The sequence below is a fragment of the Chaetodon trifascialis genome, chromosome 13 (assembly GCF_039877785.1).
Source record: "Chaetodon trifascialis isolate fChaTrf1 chromosome 13, fChaTrf1.hap1, whole genome shotgun sequence".
NCBI classification, from domain to species: Eukaryota; Metazoa; Chordata; class Actinopteri; order Chaetodontiformes; family Chaetodontidae; genus Chaetodon; species Chaetodon trifascialis.
In genome coordinates this window covers 11,595,797-11,617,796 of record NC_092068.1, presented here as the reverse complement: position 1 = coordinate 11,617,796, position 22,000 = coordinate 11,595,797, and the positions used below count along the sequence as shown (strand labels likewise).

At 42.0% G+C, this 22,000-nt stretch overlaps 1 protein-coding gene across 1 annotated transcript in view; it reads left to right on the top strand.

The window, feature by feature from the left end:
* Positions 1–22,000, top strand: part of itga9 (integrin, alpha 9) — a 46,323-nt gene extending 24,323 nt beyond the window's left edge. Inside the window, exons 16-28 of the mRNA XM_070978289.1 lie at positions 5,869–6,021; positions 7,254–7,330; positions 7,763–7,910; positions 11,483–11,569; positions 11,781–11,860; positions 11,999–12,082; positions 12,511–12,619; positions 12,735–12,842; positions 14,127–14,252; positions 14,430–14,549; positions 14,639–14,734; positions 17,699–17,818; positions 19,694–22,000. Coding sequence (XP_070834390.1) covers positions 5,869–6,021; positions 7,254–7,330; positions 7,763–7,910; positions 11,483–11,569; positions 11,781–11,860; positions 11,999–12,082; positions 12,511–12,619; positions 12,735–12,842; positions 14,127–14,252; positions 14,430–14,549; positions 14,639–14,734; positions 17,699–17,818; positions 19,694–19,792 — 1,407 coding nt within the window. The 3' untranslated portion in view covers positions 19,793–22,000. The remainder of the gene's footprint in view (positions 1–5,868; positions 6,022–7,253; positions 7,331–7,762; positions 7,911–11,482; positions 11,570–11,780; positions 11,861–11,998; positions 12,083–12,510; positions 12,620–12,734; positions 12,843–14,126; positions 14,253–14,429; positions 14,550–14,638; positions 14,735–17,698; positions 17,819–19,693) is intronic.

Below are 22,000 nucleotides of genomic sequence, written 5' to 3'. Positions count from 1 at the left end.
ACTCATGTCACTGTTTCAAACAAGCAGCTCTCCTCAGCTTTACAGAGCTTTATAGTGACTTTCAGCTCATTGTTTCAGTGTCCTGCTCAGCTTCAGACAGCACACCAACACAGTCAGCGACTAGCTGGTGAACACAGTAGAGCATTTAGCTGCTGAAGAGCAAGATGTTTCCCTCAGGAGTTGGTAGTAACCAAAAACAGAGCTAAAAGACAGTGAATACTGGACCCTCATTCATCATGTGACCAGAAACACAACCTCAAATTAAAGCTAATGTTGCCCCTAAACTGCTGGATAACAACAAGTTCACCATATCAACTTAAAAGATGATGATACATCAGTGTTGTGCTCACAGAAAATTGTCATTGTGGGTTAAAGTTGCACTATTATTATATCAACAATTGATCAGATAACTATGTAATGTGAAGCTTGTCTCTCGTAGAGATGAACCCACAGATAATTATCACCCTTCTCTGCAGGTTTGCTATTATTTTAGCATCTTTCAGCTCATTATTTTGATGTTACAGCCCACAGCTTCACTGTTTTGGTGCACTCCCGTCTCATCTGTGTTGTTTCAAGCAGCTGTTTTCTGTGTAAAAACTGATAGACCAGCTGCCCAGGACCAATCAGTAGACAGTAAGTCAGTAGCTCGCTTGTGAACATAGTGGAACATTTGCTAAAGAGCTGCTAAATTTCTCTCGGAAGACCAAAATAGGACCAGAAACATGACTCCAAATGAATGATAATGTTGTTCTGAGTCTGCTGAATGTGTCAATAAGCAACTATTTGCCATCACATTTGCAATAAGGTGATAACATGTCAGTGTTGAGCCTCCTTGTTCTTGTCAGTGTTGTTGCCCCCAAATGTTCAAAGAATACTAAAATAACACCAGAAACACAACAAAAAGAAATGTAAATTACTTCAGTTAAAATGACCAGAGGCAGAAAAACACCTCTTTGAAATGACAAGCCAGTGAGGGCACACTGGTGGGTGCGGGAACTGAGTAATCAGGACACAGTTAAAGCAACAAAACAGCAAGAGGAAGAGCACATGAAGAAGATACTGTAACAGAAAAAATCACCATCTTCAGAGGCAGCTGTACTCATTCTCACTAAGAGGTCCTTGACAATGTACTTGAAGAAAGGTTTTCAGATTAAAAACAAAAAAAAATCCCATCACTGGCAGCAGCACTCTGAAATGAGGAGCTGCTCCTTGGGGGAATTTAACAGGATGTAAAAGATGGTTGTTCGATATGGATGAAGTTCATGGCAGATAAATCAAATAAGAGAAGATCAAACCAAAAATAATTCTGTTAAATATAAGGGATTTGTTAATAGATGTGTGATCTTTTCTGTTGACGATAAAGCAGAGTACAGACTCCTAACCTTTCTGCATGACACACGTGACCAAGAAGAATTAGAAGAGCAGGATTATTTTCACAGACAGAATGAAACTGTTCAAATTTGACTTTGACTCCTGAAAGTTTTCTGAAACAGTTGGACGACACTCTTTCCTACTCCTACACAGTTTGTCATTCTCAGCTCCTCAACATCTGCTAACCTATTCAAGCAGCTGCTACAGTTTGACCTGTAGTCAGTCTGGAGGAGAGATACACACTACAAACGTCAATAATTGTCTCACCTCGACACGTTTTTCAAGTACAAACTCAGATAAGCTGCTTAAGTGCATGTCTGCCGTATGCTGCAGACATTACTGTAAATACTTTCAACTTGTCTCCTTGCGTTCTGTTATACACACATAACCCTAACCTTCGACAGGCCAAATCCATTCATCACTTAACTAAAAAGCTTTTTTCCATTTAATCTAAGATTCTCTGGCATTTAGTCCTTGAGTGAAATGGCCTCAACCTGCAAGTCATCCAAACATCCATTGTCCTAAAAAGGAGTGCTGTATGCGCGCTTCCCTCATGAGTTAATAAAGACTTCCCATAACCAGCTTAAGCCATATGCTTTTGAAGGAATGGTTTGGCTGAGAGAGGAGCTCATGTGTATTTCAGCCAAGCGTTGGACCTTTAAAACTGACGATCAGAGCCGTTTGCAGCCTGACGTCATCCTCCCCGCACCCACCGTGGTGGAGCTGCTCTGTGATGAAGGGGCAGCTTGGTGCGTTGCCATGTTGTTGATCAAATTAACATGTGGGAATCAGAGCTTGCAACACAAGCTTATGTACGGCTCAACTAGAGTTCAGAGAAAAATCTATAAAATATGTTCAGCTAAGTCAGATTAATGTATACAGTAGCAGTGTTTATGTTCCTAGAAACATGCAATCATAAAGTATGGCTGTTTAGAAAAGAGTCGTACAGGCAGCACAAAGGCAAATGAGAGGAAAGAATGGATGGTAAGGTGGGAGTTATATTCTGTCGTGACAAATAAATGGGTCCTGGGTGTGAACATAAATAATGAGATAGTGTATTGGCAGAAACCTTGTTCCGAGGAGAATGGTTGAGTTGTAGGCGAAGGTTTGATTCCCAGTTGTTTTCTCTCAAAACATGCAGAGTGACAAGCTGTCCTCCATCCTGTGACTTAGCTACATGAAAATGCATATAGGGACAAAGAGTTTGTATCAAGTGTGTCATAAAAGATTGCAACTGCTGTAACACGCAGATTTTTTGTCCCACTGTTGGTAATTTACAGTTTCCAAAGTACAGTGGAAATGGCTGGATAACGGTTGCTTCCCGCTGAGTTTGCTGGAATCTGCAGTGTGAATGGAACCAATAATAAGTAATTTTGTCCGTGGGATGATGAGAGGGTTCAGACCACGTTTAAGTGACCATGCAGGAAATTTACCTTTTTTATTTGCAGTGTTTCCCTCTCGAAGGATACTGTAAAATAAATCCCTCATCTTGTTTAAAGCCACTTTGTGTAAGATTTCAAAGTTTCTGACTTTGGCACCCCCCCAGAGGAAGTGTCAAAACAGACAGAAATAGGTTACTAGCTATGTAGGATGATGGCATGCACCTTGTTAGCTCTGATTGGCCGACTGATTCTGCAGACAGTGGAAGAAGCCATCAATGACCACAGTGTCAGACCTATTTGAATCTCTGAATAAGTTATGTTCATGGTCATTCAGAGGTCTGAAACCACACAAAAAACAAAAACAAACAAAAAAAGCTTATGTCATGAGAAGATTTTAAAATATGGTATAATCACATACTGTAAAAGTAATAATTATCTGTTTTAAAGTGTGACCATGGCCACAAGTGGTAATTACAGGATAGCACTTAATAGTCATTTGTTTTTCAGGGTCTTCTCAAGTCAGTTGCCATCAGTAGAGTCCTAGTAATAGTAATAAAGTCAGCAAACTCAGTAACGTCACTTATAAAAGTTGGCCAACATAAGCTATACTGGTCATACCAGACCAAATGAGGCAGTAGCAGCAAAACCCCTGACTGTATTAAAATGAGCTAGTGTGCATTTTACGGCTCATGAGTTCAAGTCTTCATTCAGAAGCAGAAGAATGGTTTATTTCTTCTTTCAAATGCCATTGACTGTCACTTTAATCCGTTCATAACTGATAGCTAATCTAAACCTGCTGTTTCGTTTGTCCACTTTCATTGTACTGGCCTTTAAATAACATAAATCCCAGAAGTGCTGATCTGATCTGATATCAGGGGCCCACCCTGCGGCCTCTACGTTTGAAGGAGGATTAACACAGTAGAAGCCTTTGAGTGGAGAAGGGTCTGTCGCAAGCTTTCTCCTGTGAACTTCACCAGCCTGTAAGGAACAGTTGTTGTGTTCCTTTCCATAAAATCATAGGTACTAGGCAGTTAACACTAGCCGTTGTCCTTCTCAGCTGGAGCTCAGGAACTCCTCTGTTCCATAAATACAGGAATCAAAAGCAGGATCAGGAGGGAGTAGGTGAGTGGGCCAGGGGCGTGGACTTGGGTTGGGCAATTGGCAGCATTGATCAAGGGATAATAAAAGCTTAGGCCAAGTGTTACCGAACGGCCTCTGGCACTTCTAATATGAGCTTGCTGTGAGTTTTGGGAGCTCTCCAGTTAGTTAGCCATCTGTAGTCCTATGTTTCAAGAAAGTGATCCTGTATGTGCACAATAATAGATGCTCTATCAAAACAGCAAACTGCTTCAATGGAAAAATGCCTTATTTACTTGTGCATAAAAGTCAGTCTTTAGGCATGAGATTGTGCAAAAACACAACATTTCATTTCAAGTCATCAAGTCTCTCTTATGTTCTCCTGTGGCTTGTTAAAATGTGAGATAAGCGGTGGGAGTTTGGGGCTGGAGACCCGAGCAGTCGACTCCCAGGGGATCAGTTCACTCAGAGGCCAAGCGGACAAGGGCCATTTAAGGCGTTCTGCTTTAATGGCTACTGAGGCTGGGGGCTTTGTCAGTGCCTCACATCATATACCTCCACCACTGACTACAACATTGTGTGACGTTGCCTCCCAGCTGAGCCGACATACTACTGGAACAACACTGTCTCTATAAGTCTGTAGGTGATGGATGTGAGGTCAGCCTCTTGTCTCTGTGTCATTCAGCCTTTTTCTTGAGCAGTTCTGATGTGGTTATGGCCAATCATTGTTGTCAGTTTCAAATAGAGCTGAAACAGTTGATTCATCAATTGGTTTATTGATAGAACTCTTTTCTGCTACTATTTTTTATTGGTTGATTGTTTAAGGCTGGATATGGCAGCTTGGGCTCTCAGAAATATTTAGAAATGAAAAGGGGAATTGAGTGATTAAGAAATAATAGGCAGATGAATTGAGAGTGGAAATAAAAGTGATTTACAGCCCTACTTTTAACCAAATGACAGAAAATCCCTAAAAACTGATGCTATCAGCAAGGCCGTGTCTTTATCTGCATGTGCAGCACCGTTTCCCAAATGAGCCCCTTCTGTTTTTGTCTATTCATGTCCTGCACTAACATTCACTCCTTCCTGTTGTAACTCTCTCACTGTTGATGGCTTGGGTGGGTCTTCCACTGGTAATGCCTCATGTGTTCAAAGCCCAGACTGGCTCTGTGCCGGCCTGAGGAAAGAGGATGGGTGGGTGGACGCTGGAAAATGCGACGATAACGGACAAAAGAGAGAGAAAGTGCGAAAGAACGAGTGGCCTAAGTGACCGCCGGAAAACACAGGGAAGCCCTTTGTGTTTATGTTCTGGGTTTGGCTCCATGTTGGTAGACAGCAGTTGAGCAAAGGGACACAGGTCGCTATGAAGCTTGTGTGTGTTTTGTTGTGGCGTTTAGAAGGCCAAGCACATCAGTATCTGCTTTTCCCATGTATGTCTTTCAGCGCTGTCATCTAATGAAGATATGGGATTTGATCACATTTAGCCCTCTGTTTTCATTCTGTCTGCATTATTTCCAAACCTGATGCCAAATCAAACACTTCTTCTGTGGTCTTAGATGGAGCCGCCAGAAACGCAAAGATATCTCTCAGAGGCAGTGCCAGCAGGTTAAAAAAAAAAAAAACATCCATGTGTTCGCTTTGCTGAGAACTTAGTGGTGGCCCCGATTTTATTACTTTCAGCAAAACGACAAATAATAAACAGCAATTGATGAGAGACTTGTTTCACGCATCCATTTAAACCAGATTGGATCGGTTTGTGCGGTTCGTCAGTATCCTTACATCTGCGTTCAACCCTGTGGATCTTTGGCGCAGTGATTACAGTGAAAACATCATATTCAAACAGTATGATCTCTCTGATAATCTGCTGTGCAATCAGTCTTTGCGCCAGGCGTCAATTGGAGAAAGATGTTAAATTGCCATAATCACCCAGGCTGTTACATGACAGTTATTTCTTCAAGGTTACAGGGAGTATTAACATCTAACTTGTGGATATGGTGGGACAAATTCTCTGCTATAGCATGGTTGTTTGTGCTCTCTGCAGAAAGACGTGAAGGATGTGTTCACAGCCATCACGTTCGAGGTGGCGTACAGCCTCGGGAAGCATGTGGTGACAGGCCACCAGGAGCGAGACCTGCCCGCACTCACTCCAGTGCTGCGATGGAGGAAAGGAAACAAGATCGCCGTGAGGAATGAGGTAAAACACTCTGAGAAAATCGTGTGGTTTTGAAATATATGAGAGTAGAAATCCTCTTAAGTTGACGTGTCAAAGGTTTGAGGACTTCTCAGAGATTTTGGGCAGGAAGATTAATTACCAGAAAAAACAGCTTAATATTGTGACAAAAAATGGAGAATAGTGAAAATCCACAGTATATCATATTCCTCTTCATCTGCAAACGTTGATAAAATCTGGTATCTTATTTACAGGGAGAATTGTTGTCAGTAGTTGGATTTAAGATACAAGTAAACCATTAGAGGACTTATTAATGTAAACGTATTTTAACCATTTCTGGTGTATATTTGTGTGTATTCTCTAATTAAATGATTGTATTGGACTTTTGTTTTCCTGGACCACGACATATAATGGATGATCAAAGCTATTATCACTGAAAATGAATTTCATAATTTATCGTTCTGTGTAAGACAATGAGCATCACTGAGGATTTCTCACACATTTGTTTGAATTTTCCAACACAAGATACTGAATATACTGAATATTCTGAAATTCAAGCCACTTTCAAGCTCATTTTTCATTTCTGCTCATAAATCATTCATATCCAGTATCATCCTGCACTTTGATGGTATAATGCTGCGGTTCAGGTGCGCTGCAACAGATGAGGACAGGAAATCCCTCTAACTTAACATTGTCAGCTAATTCAGATTCTGATCTAGGCCATCTCCTCAAACGATTACACAGAACAAAGTCGTGTCATCCCTCAGACCGCAGGAGGAACGAAGGAAACAGCTCAAGTTGAGGTTATAATGATTTGGTGTTGGTTACCATCTTATTATTGTCTGTGTTAGCTTTTCTTGAGTGGAATCCAAAAAGACTGATTCATTTATTTTCTTTGCAACCACCTCTAACCTGCCCCACATGTGTTTCCCCATCGTCTGCACTTCTTGAAAAACGGAGGGATTTGCACCTTTCAGCACCTACAGGGTCCGTTCATCCAAAGCTCATCGACGTTACATCAAGCCTCACCGCTCGACTTATGTTTCCTTTCATTATTTAGCCTTAAACCAAGGGCCATCCTCTGACTGATTAAAAGAGAGATCAGATAGAGTGGCCTTTCTGGATAAAGAAATATCTACTGGATAGCTCCAACAACAACACAACACTGCCCCCTAGTCTGAACACAGAGCTGGTGTTTTCAGTGCACTGACAGCATGAGGTCATATGAACTGTGTACTTTACTGTTTCCTCTTCAGACTTGGTTTGAGAAGAACTGCCTGTCGGACGACTGTGCTGCAGACCTGAGGCTCCATGGGAAACTGCTGCTCTCTGGGTAAAAAACAAAACTTCACAGTTCAGATGCAGTCTGTCTTTGCTGTTTCGTCAGCACTGTGGAAGCAGGCTGAAGTCATAGGCCATGTGGGTGTGGGTAGTGGAACCATGACGTATGCTTGGAGGATATCCATATGTTTTTCCATACAAAGGGAGTTCCCTCTCTTTTTGTTGTGCATCTTTTGCTCTCTGTACATTTACTGAGAGTATATGCCTGCTTTGGTAGGAAGTAGTCATCTTGTACATTCTTTGTTTTACTCCAAAAACAAGCAAATACTCTGTTTTTAAGGCCACTCCTCTTTTGTTTGCTTCCAGTCAAAATTTCAAAATAAAACAAAGCTTAGATTCCTTGTTGATATAAACCTCTGCTGACTGCTCATCCTAAACTTTATTTACTCTCTGAAATGCATTGTTAACTTCATGTTCCCGTCAGGCTGCATAGCAAACCCCATTTGGCCCTCGGGGGAGTGAAGAACGTGTCTTTAAACCTGACCATCTCCAACGCTGGGGACGACGCTTACGACACCAACATCTACTTCAACTTCTCCAGAGAAGTTTTCTACATCAACTTCTGGCAGAAGGTCTGTCCCTCTCATCACTGTGAAGTATCTACTGTTTATTTACTTGAGTGCGCATGTTTACTTCTCAAACGTATTTGATTGTTTAGTTGAAAAGATGTGGATAAAGCACAAGTGAATCACTGAAATGATACCGACAGCCACATTACACATACATATGTAGCACATATGTACATTCCAGCTGAATACCATCAGTCTTCAACTGCAGTTTCTAAAAGACAGTTTATTTTAAAAGACTGATTAAATGTCCAGAGCGCAGTCTAAACAGTGGAGCACACAGAAAAACAGACATATCAACTTAAAGCTTTGCCTGAGCCGTGTATGCAGCCCTGCAGATAAAAGCATGAAGAGCAGGAGAGCAGCAGCAGCAGCAGCTGTCTCCTCTCATAGGTCAGCTCCTCTGGCCGACCTGTCGTATGCTTCTCTGACTCATTCAAGGCAAAAGCACCATGTTAACAACATGTGAGCTCTATGCACGAGATCAAATCAGAACACACACACTTCCTATTCCCACAAGTTTGACTAATGTACCGTTCAATTCATATTGCTCATGTCCGAAAACTCCCTCATGCAAGATGAAATAGGGCCATATATATTCGGGTAAATACAGGCATGTACAGCTTTATAAATGACCTTCGAGGAGATATTGGTCAGGCCTCGCACTCTCTGACCTCTAACAGAAAACGATTTCTGTCACTGTTAAACAAATATCTACCCACTGCCATCCCACATTAAACCTGAGAGACTTTTCTCGAGACCACGCTGCATGCGGATGGATTTCACAGCGGCCACCTCTGCCTCTGCTCACGTCTGTTTGCTCACTTGTTGCAAAGAGGCCAGCAGGTCGGCTCACAGCTGAGTAAAGTCGCCACGTCAGGCGGAGTGCTCTCATACGAGCCTGCCCAGGTTCGCTTCAGCTTTTCGGTTGCTCGAGGGGACAGCATCCATCATGAAGGCTTTCCCTTTCATAATGAACATCATGTTTATCCTCCAGCTGGGTTTTGCACCCGTGATAGATAGGGATCATCTCTGTAAAATGCACAATCTGTGACATGATTTAACCCCCCCCCCCCCCCCCCCCATCTAAATTGAATTTAGATGCTGCAGGCAGATATTAGAAAAACAGTGTTTCGGTTTGAGTTTCATAGCTAATTCAATGAAGTAATTAAGTATCAGGTTACCAGCAGCCACAGAGCCTCTTTTTGTTCAGGAGCCTGATAAGTCAGGGTGGCCTGCTGCACAAAGGGAACAGGAAGTGAACAGTATGAAGAGATGACAGAGAGGCCACCGAGCAGATTTACTGCCATATGCTCCTTGAAACACTTCTAATTACTACTGGAGAAGTCCGAGGTGATGGTGTGACCCTTTTTCCAAAGTTGAGGTCAGCTCCCAATCCTCCCCTGAGGCTTTTTTCCAGTGAGTGAAGCCTGAACTTGTACTCCCCTCATATTTAGTGCGAGTGGGGTGTGTTATCTGTCTGTTGTTCTTGCAACACAAGCTGTCAGAGGGCTGTTGAGGTGAGTTGGTTTCAGGAGTACTGCCTTCGCCCCGTGGGACTCAGAGACTGCTGCACCAGCTTCTGTGTTTTCTTTTTTTATCTCTTGGTTTTTTTTTCCTAAAAGGCCAGTGCAGTGCCCTGCCAGATGTTTTGCGCCATTAGTCTTCTGGCAATGGTTTATACTTCTTCATCTGAAAGCTCTAGTTACTAGTTATTTTTCAGGTTAAGATTGTACACACGAACCTTATCTGCCTCTAATTTATGATTTGTTAGATTAAACGACGCAGAAACATATGAAGAGCTTGCTTCCCCTCAGCCAGGTACAATATTAAAATACTGCTTTCACATTAATGCTGCAGTGATATTTGAAATCAGTCTCATCATATTTATGTTTGTTCATCCAATGATGATATACAGTATGTCACGATATAACAACTCATACATGTAAATCACCACTTTTACTTAAATGAAGGATCTGAATACTTCTTCCTCTACACATTTCTGGTGATTTATCAGATGGAACAAATGAGCATCATGGTAAAAAACCCAGAAATTGGCAATTCAACTCAGAAATGTGTGAAGCTGTGAATTTCAGCAGAGCCTCAAATCTAAGAAGCCCAAAGGTAGATCTCCATCTTCATATCTGTGTTGAAAGTAGTGACACTCACTTTGAAAAGGTAAAGCGAAGTAAAGTCAAATGTAGAAATGGCGAAATAAAGAGACACGCAGAACATGCAGAAAATGAGCCTCCTGTGTGTTGTCATCCACACTGACGTACTAATCCATGAGATGCTTCATCTGACTCTGAAGTAAGGTAAACAGTCCCGGTGATATTTAATGGACCTGCCATTTGTGAAAATCCCAGCATGTATTTGTTCCTGACAGAGAAAGACAAGAGAAAGTAAGCAAGAGACAGAAAGTGAAGAAGTGCTGAACAAACAGACTTTTGTCGCTCTTCCCCCCATGGAGGCACAGCTCGCCATATGTCTGAGTGCTCTGCTCTCTCTCAAGGGCTGCCAGGTGGATGATGGGTAAACAGGCTGACTTCCCCAATCCTGCCCAGCCCCGTGGGACAGGCGGTGTTTGCACAGCAGCATGGAGGAATACAGGAAATAGAGGAAATTCCATCATTGCCAGTTGTGCTGGGGTCCCCCCCCCCCCCTCACAGGGCCTGCTGTAGTCTCATGCAAAGGGCAGCACTGCTTATTTAAGCTGACTTAATGAAGATGGAGGGCACAGCCACACCCTGGACTTACACAGGGAATCTGCTGAATAAGGGGAATGGGAGTGTTGATGATACTGTACCTTTAAATATGTCAGCAGAGACAACCTTCACACCTCTTTTCTTCATCACTTTTGGAAGCCTGTTATAAACACAGGTCCAAACGCAGGTCCAAACTGGACCGTTTTGTATAGCTTACATTAAGCCCCCTGTTGCATGTTCCAGGAGCGCTAGTCTGTCTCTTTTCCTTTTTTTTAATCGCTAAAGAATCTCTGACCTCTTTCATGCTTTCAGGACACGAGCTCAGCCGACAGCCTCACAGTGAACCCTCGCTAAAAGAATTCTTACTCCTCGTCAGGTCAAGGCCAGAGTGTTTACACAGCGCAGCCGGTGAAGCTCCATATTGTTTAGACAAGCTTCCAAACACACAGCCTGGAGGTTGTCCAATTACCCACCCGCTAAGATGTGTGTGTGCCATCACTGCTTTGTACATTCTCCGTTTAACATAATTTAGAGCTTCAGTAAAATATGAGAAGCTATTCTTTTCCATACAGAGGTCTGTTTCTAACAAAACACTTTGATCTCACTGTAAATGTTGGCAGGTGTGTGTCTGTGTGTGTTTTTAAAGGCTATGCTCTTGCTCTTTCTCATGCATATATAGATTACATTATCTATGATATGTCCAAAACGTGGACTCTTTTTGGTAACTTATCACAACTGATTGTTCCCTCTCACAGTCTGCGTCTTGTCTACTACGTCTTCCTCTCTGTGTCTCCATGAGCGTCACCCACTCTGTCTCCAGCCTGTCTGTCTTTGTCTCCTCCTCTTACTCTCTGTCTATCTGTCTTTTTGCAGGAAGAGAAGGGCATTTCCTGTGGGCTTGTTGATTTGGACTTCCTCAAATGCAGCGTGGGATTTCCCTTCATGAGAGCACAGACTAAGGTAAGTCCTACCGAGACTGAACTACTGTAAATGCACAATGTCAAAGCTGCATGCGTTTTATTGCATACTGTTATGTTCTCAGTAAAACACAGTGCACTGGGTTGTAGAGGCCTATTGCTGACTGTTTTTGCATGGAAAACACATCAGTCATACTGTATCACATGCAAAACAGTCAGCGACACTCAGGTTTATTCTGTCTTTTTCTCTCCAGTATCATTTTGCAGTTATTTTTGACACAAGTCAGCTCTCGGGGGAAAATGACACACTGCAGTTCTTAGTTCAAGCAAAAAGGTGAGTAATGTTTTTTTTTTTTTTTTTTTTAATTTCTCATTAAAAATGCTGAATCATCCACAAAGTTTTCATGGGAATTGAATCCAGAATTGATTTACAAAATAACTTATTAACTTTATTTCTCCTTATCTGTTGTAGCGCCAATCCAGAGCACAAACTCTCTGACAACAGTTTAGATCTGTCCATCCCTCTGGTTCATGAGACTGACACGACTATTACTGGGTAAGAACAAGACTCTCATGAACACCCATAACAGCGTAGTTACTGGTATATGCCTCAAACGGAGACTTGACCTGGTTGCTCATCTGTTGGCTGTCAGGAAGAGAAGGAATGCTTTTGTCAGTGTGGAACATGTCAACTTGAAAAGTCTTATCTCTGAAGGGTTTATCATAGCTGTGCTTCACAGAGAGATGTAAAACAGCCCAAATCCACCAGAACTCTGGCATCTGATAAGGCTGCTGTGTGTCTTTAATGTGAAGGGAGGCTTCAGAGCAAAGCTGGAGACATCTGACTCTTGTCTCAACTGCTGAGAAAAACTTTGCTGTCCAGCTAATAATATGACTGAAGACAGGGATTTTTTTTGAAGCTGTGTGCATTTAAATAAATGAATGCATCATCTTCTCCTCCTCTCCTGATGGCTGTGGCTACAGTGTGGTGACACCGAGCTCCTTTGTGTATGGAAACTCCATCGATGCCTCGCGTTTCGTCCAGTTGGAAGACATGGAGTGCAACTTTCAGCCTCTCAATCTCACTTTCCAGGTACCGCTAGCTCAGAGTATTTTGGATTTTCAGTATTTATGCATGTTTCTCTATATATTCACTTCTATTTTCCTTTGTCTCCATCTTTCCCCGTCTCCGTCTGATGTGGTTCCAGGCCATAAATAAGGGGCCCAGCAGGCTCCCTGGCTCCACTGTGGACATCAGGATACCCAACCGGCTGGCTGGCAACGGAGCTGACATGTTCCACATCATTGAAACACAGGTGGATGCCAACAGCAGTCTATCTACATTATTTATCTAACCCAAATCATTATTTATTAGTTTATTCACCTGCAGGCAGCCACATTTTTAGCTCATTTATCCAACCAGCGCCTGTCGGTCTTGCTTCTCTTCATGGCACAGTTACTTGTGTGCACCTCAGAGGACATTTTTATGGACAGAAAGCTGCTTTTGGTCGTGGCATGGGCAATTTGCTTAGTGTGTTGCACCGCTGGGTCAATGAAAATCTGAGCGAAAGTGTTGACGTTGCTACTGAAACTAGCCGACCATTTTGTTTCACAACATTTTGCATTTAGGTTAAGAAACACAATTCTCCCACTGGGTTTAACTGTTTTCTTAACCTTTGCATTGCTCCTTTCATATAGGTAGAATGTGGGGGGGCTCAAGCTGTTAATTGTATTTACTGTGAATGGGTAGACGGGGTTGACTGAATCCCACCCTCCTTGAGCCCATCTGGAATCACTTTCAGGGGATCAGACAGCTTGCACGAAACAGGAATGGGACACCTGCAGAGCTGGCTACTGCTCAGTACCATCCCAGCCTGGACCCACACATCATAGATACTGTTAACATTGCGTCTAGCCTTTGGCACACCAGACAGTTGCACACTTATATTTTATCGCCAGATTTTTTGACATTTTATACAGACCTTCATTTTTTCATACATGACATACGAGTTTCTGAGTGTTGCTGTTCTAGTTTTTCCACACAAAATCCCTCAGCCTTCGTTATTTACTGTGAAATTTCCCTTCTTGTGAGGGATTTCACTATGTTAAAGTTAGCGCAGCCTATGAATCTTCATGCCAGCAGTGGCAGCAGGAACACAGGACATGAGAAAGCGCGGCAATAAAAGCTCAGACATGCTGGGTGGCAGCAGAGCACACAATGAGGAAGGCCAGAGGATATTTCCACCTCCTGAGTTCCAGGTTGGGCCGAGGAGAGGGGAAAGGGGAAGTGCTCCCTCGGGGGTGGGCAGTAAACCAGACACCTCTAAATCACTCCTTATGGGAAATCTGTCTGGGAGGGGTACCAGCATCTTTTAGAGAGGAACTTCCTGTGAGCCCTGGAGACTCAACAATGGTGGGATTGGGCCAGTTTAGGTGACACAAGTGCTTGTGTCTACATTTTCGCAGTCAAACCCAAATCCAAACTTATCTTCGCAACATCTGCTCCATGTTATTCTTATGTTTTCATTTATGTTCACTGGATGCGATATTAGTTGAAGTCTCAGTCAAAATAACATTTCTCCACCACTGTCCTGATGCAGGTGGCCGACGGGCGAGGGAACTGCACCCCTCACAGGAACCCGACACCATGCACCATCCCCCAGGACAGAGAGAGCATCTTCCACTCCATATTTGCCTTCTTCACCAAATCAGGACGCAAAGTCTTGGTAAATATGCTGCCCTCAAGCACTTTGAGGTCACTGACTGTCACCCCCTGGGAGGATTCTGCTTGTTTTTTGTTTTTTTAGTCGGTACAACATCTGTTTATCACGCCTCTCTCTCCCACACACTTTCTCCTGCTCTTTCCTGACTCTTCGCTTCTTCCTCTCTCTGTTTTTTTAAAGGACTGTGACCGGCCTGGAAGAGCGTGTATGACCATCTCCTGCAGTCTGGGTCCACAATTGAAAGAGGAGGCTTTGAGCATAGATATAAAACTTCTACTCAATACTGAAATCCTAAAGAGGGTAAGAAACATGTCACAGGCTTTATAGATTTAGTCCAGGTTTATTGTGATTGTAATAGTAACAATAATCCACCCTTTCTTAACCCACAGGATAGTTCCTCTGTGATCCAGTTTGTGACACGAGGTAGCGTGCAAGTAAATGACAGAACAGTGGAGGTACCAAAGGGCCTGCCAGAGGACATCTCTGTGAGTACATCATGAGCTGTGAAAACGCCATCCACCTACACTGATTCCAATAATTTGGGTACCTAAAAAAGGTCAATTACAGCACACAAGACTGCTCTGAACATCACAAAGCTGTTAAAAAGCTTGTAATGACAAACCAAAGAATTACCACCTCTTTTTTTATCAGATCTCCGTTTAGCAATTTAGCCTTTTTCAGCAGATTTTTTGCTTTTTAACGACCCACAACTTTAGTTCACTCTGGCTCACATCAAGCTCCTTTCCAGGCACAGTTCTCCCATTTAACCTGCTGCAACAGACAGGCAAAGTTAGCAGCTAGCTGGTGAAGAAAGTGGAGCATTTAACATTTGGATGAAATAACCCTTTAAAGCTCTAGCGGATCCTAATTGAGGCTTGAGTCCGTGCATTCTGGTTAAAGGATAGGGGGCTCAGTTGGTTGCTCTGCTGGGAAAAATCTATCAATGAGCATACATATTTTTATCTTTAGATCCACGGTCCGTCATGACAATCATGACGACCAGGGAACAGCTGGGGACTGTGGATATACTGTATGGTGGTACTTTTTTTGGGGGTCCTCAGCTGTGCTCAAGGACAGACCCTCCCCCCACTGTTGTTTGCTGAGTGATTGAATGGCCCAGCAGATCAGATGTGATTATTATATTGAGCACCCAGCATGCTAGCAGTGGGATCTCTCAAGTGATTAGGGTGCTGACCGGACTGCCGCCCTGCTGACCCTAAGCTTCAGTTGTGCTTGGAAAATTCACACCCGCCATGAATGTGTCCATACCGTGCTGCTCTTTCAGCACTTAGTGTGTGCGCTCATTCCAGTCACTATTACTCCCCTAGGTTTTAGTGAACACAGTTACCTTTTCCCTCAGGATGACTCCTCCTAGAGTACACACTGCAAAGTATAATTTGTGGTCCCTGGTTGCATTGCTTACAGCTAGCGCAGCTCAGTTTTTATCCCCCGTGGCATGTAAACAAACTGACATAAATCAATAGCATTCTGTTGTAAGTACGCAAGTTACGAACTTAGCATCACAGAGCTGAGTTGAATGAACTTCACATTCAATCACACATTCCCAGAATGAATTGATTGCACAAGTTAAATCGGGAAAGTCAGAGTCAGAGAGCATCAACCAGTAAAGCTTTCAACTTTCTATACACGCAAGTGCCTTGGCATGCATAACAACAGCTAGATTCCAGGGCTCAGAGTACAGGGGAGGTGTTAATGTGGGAAACTATTCAGCAGAGATTAATCTTCACTTGTCCACTGGTTGAGTCTTGGCTCACAGTTGGCGTCTCATGCCGCATTTGTGTTCAAAGCCCATGCAGCACTGCACATTGAAGCAGTGAAATTCCACCGTCAGCTCTGAAATTGTTGTTTGCAGCAACAAATTATGCAGGATTATCTGACATTTGGGATTACACATTTATTTATAGTTATTTGCCTTTGTTTAAGATCATGAGTAAATAAAGCCGACTATTTCATGATCCCAGAATGTGTAGTTTTCCATCTAAGGCTTGAATGCTGACAATAAATCATGCTAAGATGTTGTGCGGAGTAATGCAATATTTCACTCAAACAGTCAAAGCACCGCTAATTCAGTGAAAACCAATTTGAGCAGTCAAAGCAATTTTGTTGGAAATGACTCATGTATGGACGTATCAAACAGCTTCAAAAGAACTGTTTAAAAGCAGAATGGGAGCCCGTCACATACAAAATGAGTGGTAATTATTACAAAATTAAACAAAAATCAAAGCACTGGTGATAGAAAGTGGTTTACAATGATAGTGGTTACTTAATTACAATAAATACAGCATTTGTCACTGGATACTGCTTCCATCCATTGCAGTTAAGCGTTACAGTGTGCATTGGGTTAAGTGAACAAGGTTTGCTGTCAGTGACGGATTAACCAGTAGGTCAGCGTTCACTTGTGTCATGGGAAACAACCTAAATGGTCATATTTATTGTGAAACCAGGCTATTTTTTAGGAGTTGCCAAGCCTCCCGTAACAGACGAGATAACTCAGAATTAGCCTTGAGGCCTTCAAGGAATCAGTTTCAAGGCATGAGGCCTGAAATTGAAAAAGGGAGTGGGTGATATATTAGTTTGAATTGCACTGACCTAATAAGATGAATATTTGTTAGCTATAAACACACCAACATGTAAAGAGTGGTGTGTTATGAAGCCGTGATGATCAAGCTTTATTACTAGTTTTATGATGTTATTCATACCAGTGATAATAAACATGAAAGCCACCGTCCTGTTGGAGGCAATGTTGAAGACTAAGCTCTGTCAGACTGTGCATAGACAGAGTGGTGCTGACAGCTAAAACTAACATCAGCATGCTAACATGATGACAATGCTAGCATGCTGATGTTCAGTGGTTACAATGTTTGGCATGTTCACCACATAGGTGTTAGCATGCTAACATCTGCTAAGTATGAATGTCATTAGTTTTATAGGTACTTTGTCATAAATCAAAATACAAATGGGCCAATTTAGATAAAGTCCAATAGCATCCATGCATAGCATAGCTAGAAAAGCAAGAAGTAAGACTTATGTGAATAAAAGTGTGTGTTGCAGCACAAAAAGCTGTTTAGAATTTGTGCTGCCGGCTACTTGTTGCATGTGGGGCAAGGGACACTGTAACCATCCTGTCCTGTCCTTGATTTTAAATCAACAGTGATTTCGACTGCTTTTTGTGTTTCTTGTTTGTATGATTCATTGATTGAATGTGTTCTCTATGAAATAAATCCAATTAGTGTCATGTTTCACGCTGTGTTTAGCTCTACATGTAGCTCCTCTCGAATCACTAAAGCAGGCTGAAATAAGACGTGTCTTGTTGCACTACATTGCATCATTGTCAGCACATGACTTAATGAGTACTCTTTGTGTCTTTGCCCGTGTGTGATGTATTTCAGTGTGACTCACTGACTGACTGAAGTGTTGGTGTGTTTCAGCTGGTGTTCGAGGCTCTCCACAGTCAGGAGCCGAGGGGTTACGTAGTCGGCTGGATCATTGCCATCAGTCTGCTGGTGGGAATCCTCATCTTTTTGCTGTTAGCTGTGCTTCTCTGGAAGGTAAACACATCAGCACACACTGATTTTTTTTTTGGAGCTTACAGCATTAGTCATGAAACTGCTTGTTTTTCTCACAATATTTTGCTGAAGCTGCAACAGTAAGCAAGAGGGAGTTATCACAAACTTGTGTGTCGCAGCCTGAGGCCCTGTGCCTGACTCTGGTCAGACGACAGCACAGTATCCAGTTGTACAGAGACAGCTGGAGGTAGGGGAAGAGGTGGGGGTGAGAGCTTGCTTTCGGCCTTAAACAGCCATGGAAAGGACAAATCACAGACCGGACAATAATTCACACCATACCACTCACATGAAAGACGCATCTAAAAAGGAAATGGTAATTACACTGATGTCCAGAGGCCCTGTGAGCACAAAACTCCTTTTCTGTTTCACTGCTTCTTTTTCCACCGGGAATACCACAACTAAACTTTGGAATGTTGGTCCTGGGATACATCCCCCCCCCGATCCCCAGGTCTTTGGATCTTGCCAAAATAAACCCCACTTACAAGAGCAGCACATGTCCTGTATTGCTCTTTTCAGGAAATGCCTGAGGAGAGTTCTAGTCTGTATCAATAAACTTAAGTAGTCAAACGCAGATAAATGAATGGAGTCGTAGGGAGAGCGGCATCATGGCTTTGTTTAGATTCACACCAAGAATCTACTGTTATCCCCAATCCTCTCATATTTCACTTACATTACACTTGGTAAATGCATGTTATAGGTCAGTTAAATGTAAATCAGCATACAATATTAGATTCCTAAAGAAACAACACCTTAGTACAGGGGAAATGCTTGATTTGCTTCCATCCATGCTGGTGGCTATGCCTATCAACCTCAAATTGTGTATGTTTTACATTACTGAGGCCCAGTTTTTCAAAGCATGCCATGATGTTTCAAATTGATTTCTGATTGGCCAGACATCCATTGTTTTCCATTTGCTTCACTGCGGGAGAAATCTCAATTTCCAATATTTGTGCCTTAAAGATATATCCATTACAGTGACCTTAAGGTCACATCACTTTTACAAGCTATGTAAAATCAAATCCAGAGGACAAGTAAGAAAATATTGTTATGTTAAGTACTTTTTTTTTCTTTTTTACATTAAAAATGTTGGTGGTCTGCAACAGAATCTCGTAAGTCTTAGGTGTCAGAGCACCCCTGAACCCAACAACAAGTAGGTTTTTACACCAGTCCCTTCTAGCTACATTATATTACAGTCTAAAAATGTATATATTTCCTTCAGACTTGTAACACAATATAGTGCTCTCTTTAAAATGATATTGATATCAAAAAGTTGGAAAATCTAATGAAATACAGGATCAGAGACTATATTTTTAACAGGATAGGATAATAAATGTATTTTTTTTACAACCAGGACATTTTACAGTTGAATACTAACTAATGCTAACTTGTAAGTACCCCGACAGTAACTATGTAATGACAACATGGTTTTTAAATAATCACCAAATTATCATCAAAACATGTTTTGGATTTGTGTACTGCAATGTGTTGTTACTTCAGGGACTAGATCGACATTTTGGGAAAGACATTGATGCTCAGTGAATATAAAGCTACAATCAGCAGAGTGTTAGCTTAGCTTAGCACACAGACTGGAAACAGGGGAAACAGCTAGCCGGCCAAAGGTCACAGCTGTGCATTACCTATCTCAAGTAGCCTTGTTTGAGAAAATGACCGCCTCGAGAGAGGAAAATCTACCCTAAAAATCTCTGGAAAACATTGAGCAGTAATGTAAGTATGTATGAGTTGCAGTTAATGAACTCAAACATGCAAAACCACAGGTGTTTCACTCCTGGAGTCTGATCTGACCACAGATGCACCTCACTAACCACTCAACTGTTTGTTCCTCTCTTTCTTTGACAGATGGGATTCTTCCGTCGGCGCTACAGAGAGATCATCGAGGCTGAAAAGAACAGGAAGGACAGTGATGAAAGCTGGGACTGGATGGAAAAGAACCACTGAGACTTGCAGTGGAGTCAGGGGGTCCCAGAAGAGCCAATGAGATTAGGGATTGGGTCGGGTAGGATCCAATAGCACGGGGTCTCACTGCCTAGCCGCCCAAGTGGCACCAGGCCCTTCAGTCTTCCATATGTGGAAGAGAAGAATATTCTCCATATTTTTTGGAGACTTGATAGTTTTTTGTGGGTGGGGGTCCAGGAAACAGGCTTCTGAGGTGACAGTGTGGCTTGCCAGAGGACACTTGCTGTGGAATTCAGCTAATCTCAAAGGAGGTAACTCCCAGCCAGCTGAGCGGAGCTGTTGATGGAGACCCACATCCGTATGGGGATGTGGAGACGGCATGAATACTGGTGGACAACAAAACCCTCAGGGCTGTGTTACATAGCAAATTTATTTTTATACATACACTTTAAGCCATATTGCGTAAAACTGGGCTTCGAGTAGAGTTGGGGTTTTGAAGGCCATTATAAACATACTGTATCTGCAGTATGTTTTCCTAAAAGCACTGATGTTTGATAAGAATGAATGCCTTGGCTCCATAGCTTTACTTTAATGCCAAAGATTTGTCCTGTATAGTATATGATTGGAGTCGTTTGTATATTCAGTTCTTCCTGGGAGTGAAAGATTGTATCTTTTCTTTAGTATTTCTGGCTTATGAATATCTGTTTTACACATCTGACTGCCCCTCCCTCCCACAGATAATCGACCAGAGTTTCTGTGTTTTAGACCCGCACACACAATGATTAAAAGTCCTCATGTCATCTGCTAGTGTCTCAGAGGCAGTGGAGGCCCAATAAAAGTGCTCATGGAGGTCATTAGGACCATAAAAGCCGCCAGTTACATTTCAAGCTTCGTGACTCTTTAAGCATTCCATTTGTTAGGGCTTTTAACTGAGTTGTTTGCAGGTGATAAAAGTGGATGATTTTGTCAAATTTAAAGTTCTTTACTCTCTGCAGTGCTTTGAATTGACAAATGCCTCAGAAGTGCGATGCATAGAAGAACAAATTAATAATCTGAAGCCGCTTTTCCTCGAAGCTATTGCTCAGGTATGCAGCTAACTTTTTAGATGGACCCCCAAAATCTTCCTGGCTCAAATGAAGATATCGTAGTTGATTACATTGTAAATTCTCACTGGAATATTGTAGGAAATCATTCACTCTGTATCATGACATAAGATCTGATCATGATTTATTTCCAAAATCTTTCCAGGCTTCACCTAAGCAGCCCATATTTAATTTTACTATTATGTTATTAGGCATTGGGTTTTAGTGTGAAATATGAGACACATTATTCTCCACGGCCAGATGAAAGTCTGCAATGGGAGTCCACCTACAGTCATTTATAGGGGCCGTGGAATGAGTAATGCCCTAAAAATAGGTGGGAATGTGCTGCACTCAATCACTACACATAAACGAGCTCTTTGGGGCTTCTGGGAAAAGTTTATTTTAAGTCAACATAGAGGAATGTCAGCGTCCTAAAAATCTGCCACTTCACAGCTCCTCTGTACCCAAATTTTTACCCCACACGTTCTTTTTGAAGCTGGGCTTGATTGTGAACGAAAATTTGCGGAACGCAATGAATTTTATATTAAATGTTCCCAGAGAAGTAAGAATATAGCCGTTTTATACATTTGAAGAGCTCAAAATAACATGAAAAAAAATTGTTTTGATGTCAGTTTAGAAGAATTTATGGGTGATAATTAATTTTTTATATAAAAAAAGATATGCAGTATGTTAGGATGAAACCCTGCAGTCTCATGACTTTTGGAGTAGACCAGAGCCAGATTTAAATGTGCAATGCCAAAGAACAAAAACTATATTTTAATGTTTCACATTTTTCTGTAAGACTTCAGTGCAAAGACACTTTATGGCTCACTATGATTGCTTGTGCTGTTGGAATCTTGTCTTGATCCAAACACTTTATTTTACCATTTAATTCCACTGGCATGACGGCATATACTGTACACATTCACGTCTTCCTCTGCATCTGTTAAAACGGTGCATGCAGAGAAACCGACACTTGACATTTTGGTAAATTTTAACTGTGATGGTTATATTTTGTTTGTATGTTCGTTTTCACCGTTAATCACACCGTTATTTGGGGTTTTGTTCTGAGTATACTACTGTCACTGAATATCATTTCCATTATAGTGTGCTGTATGTTTGATGTTTAAAGATGTCTGAGCTGTATATTTATCTGTTGATAAATTGA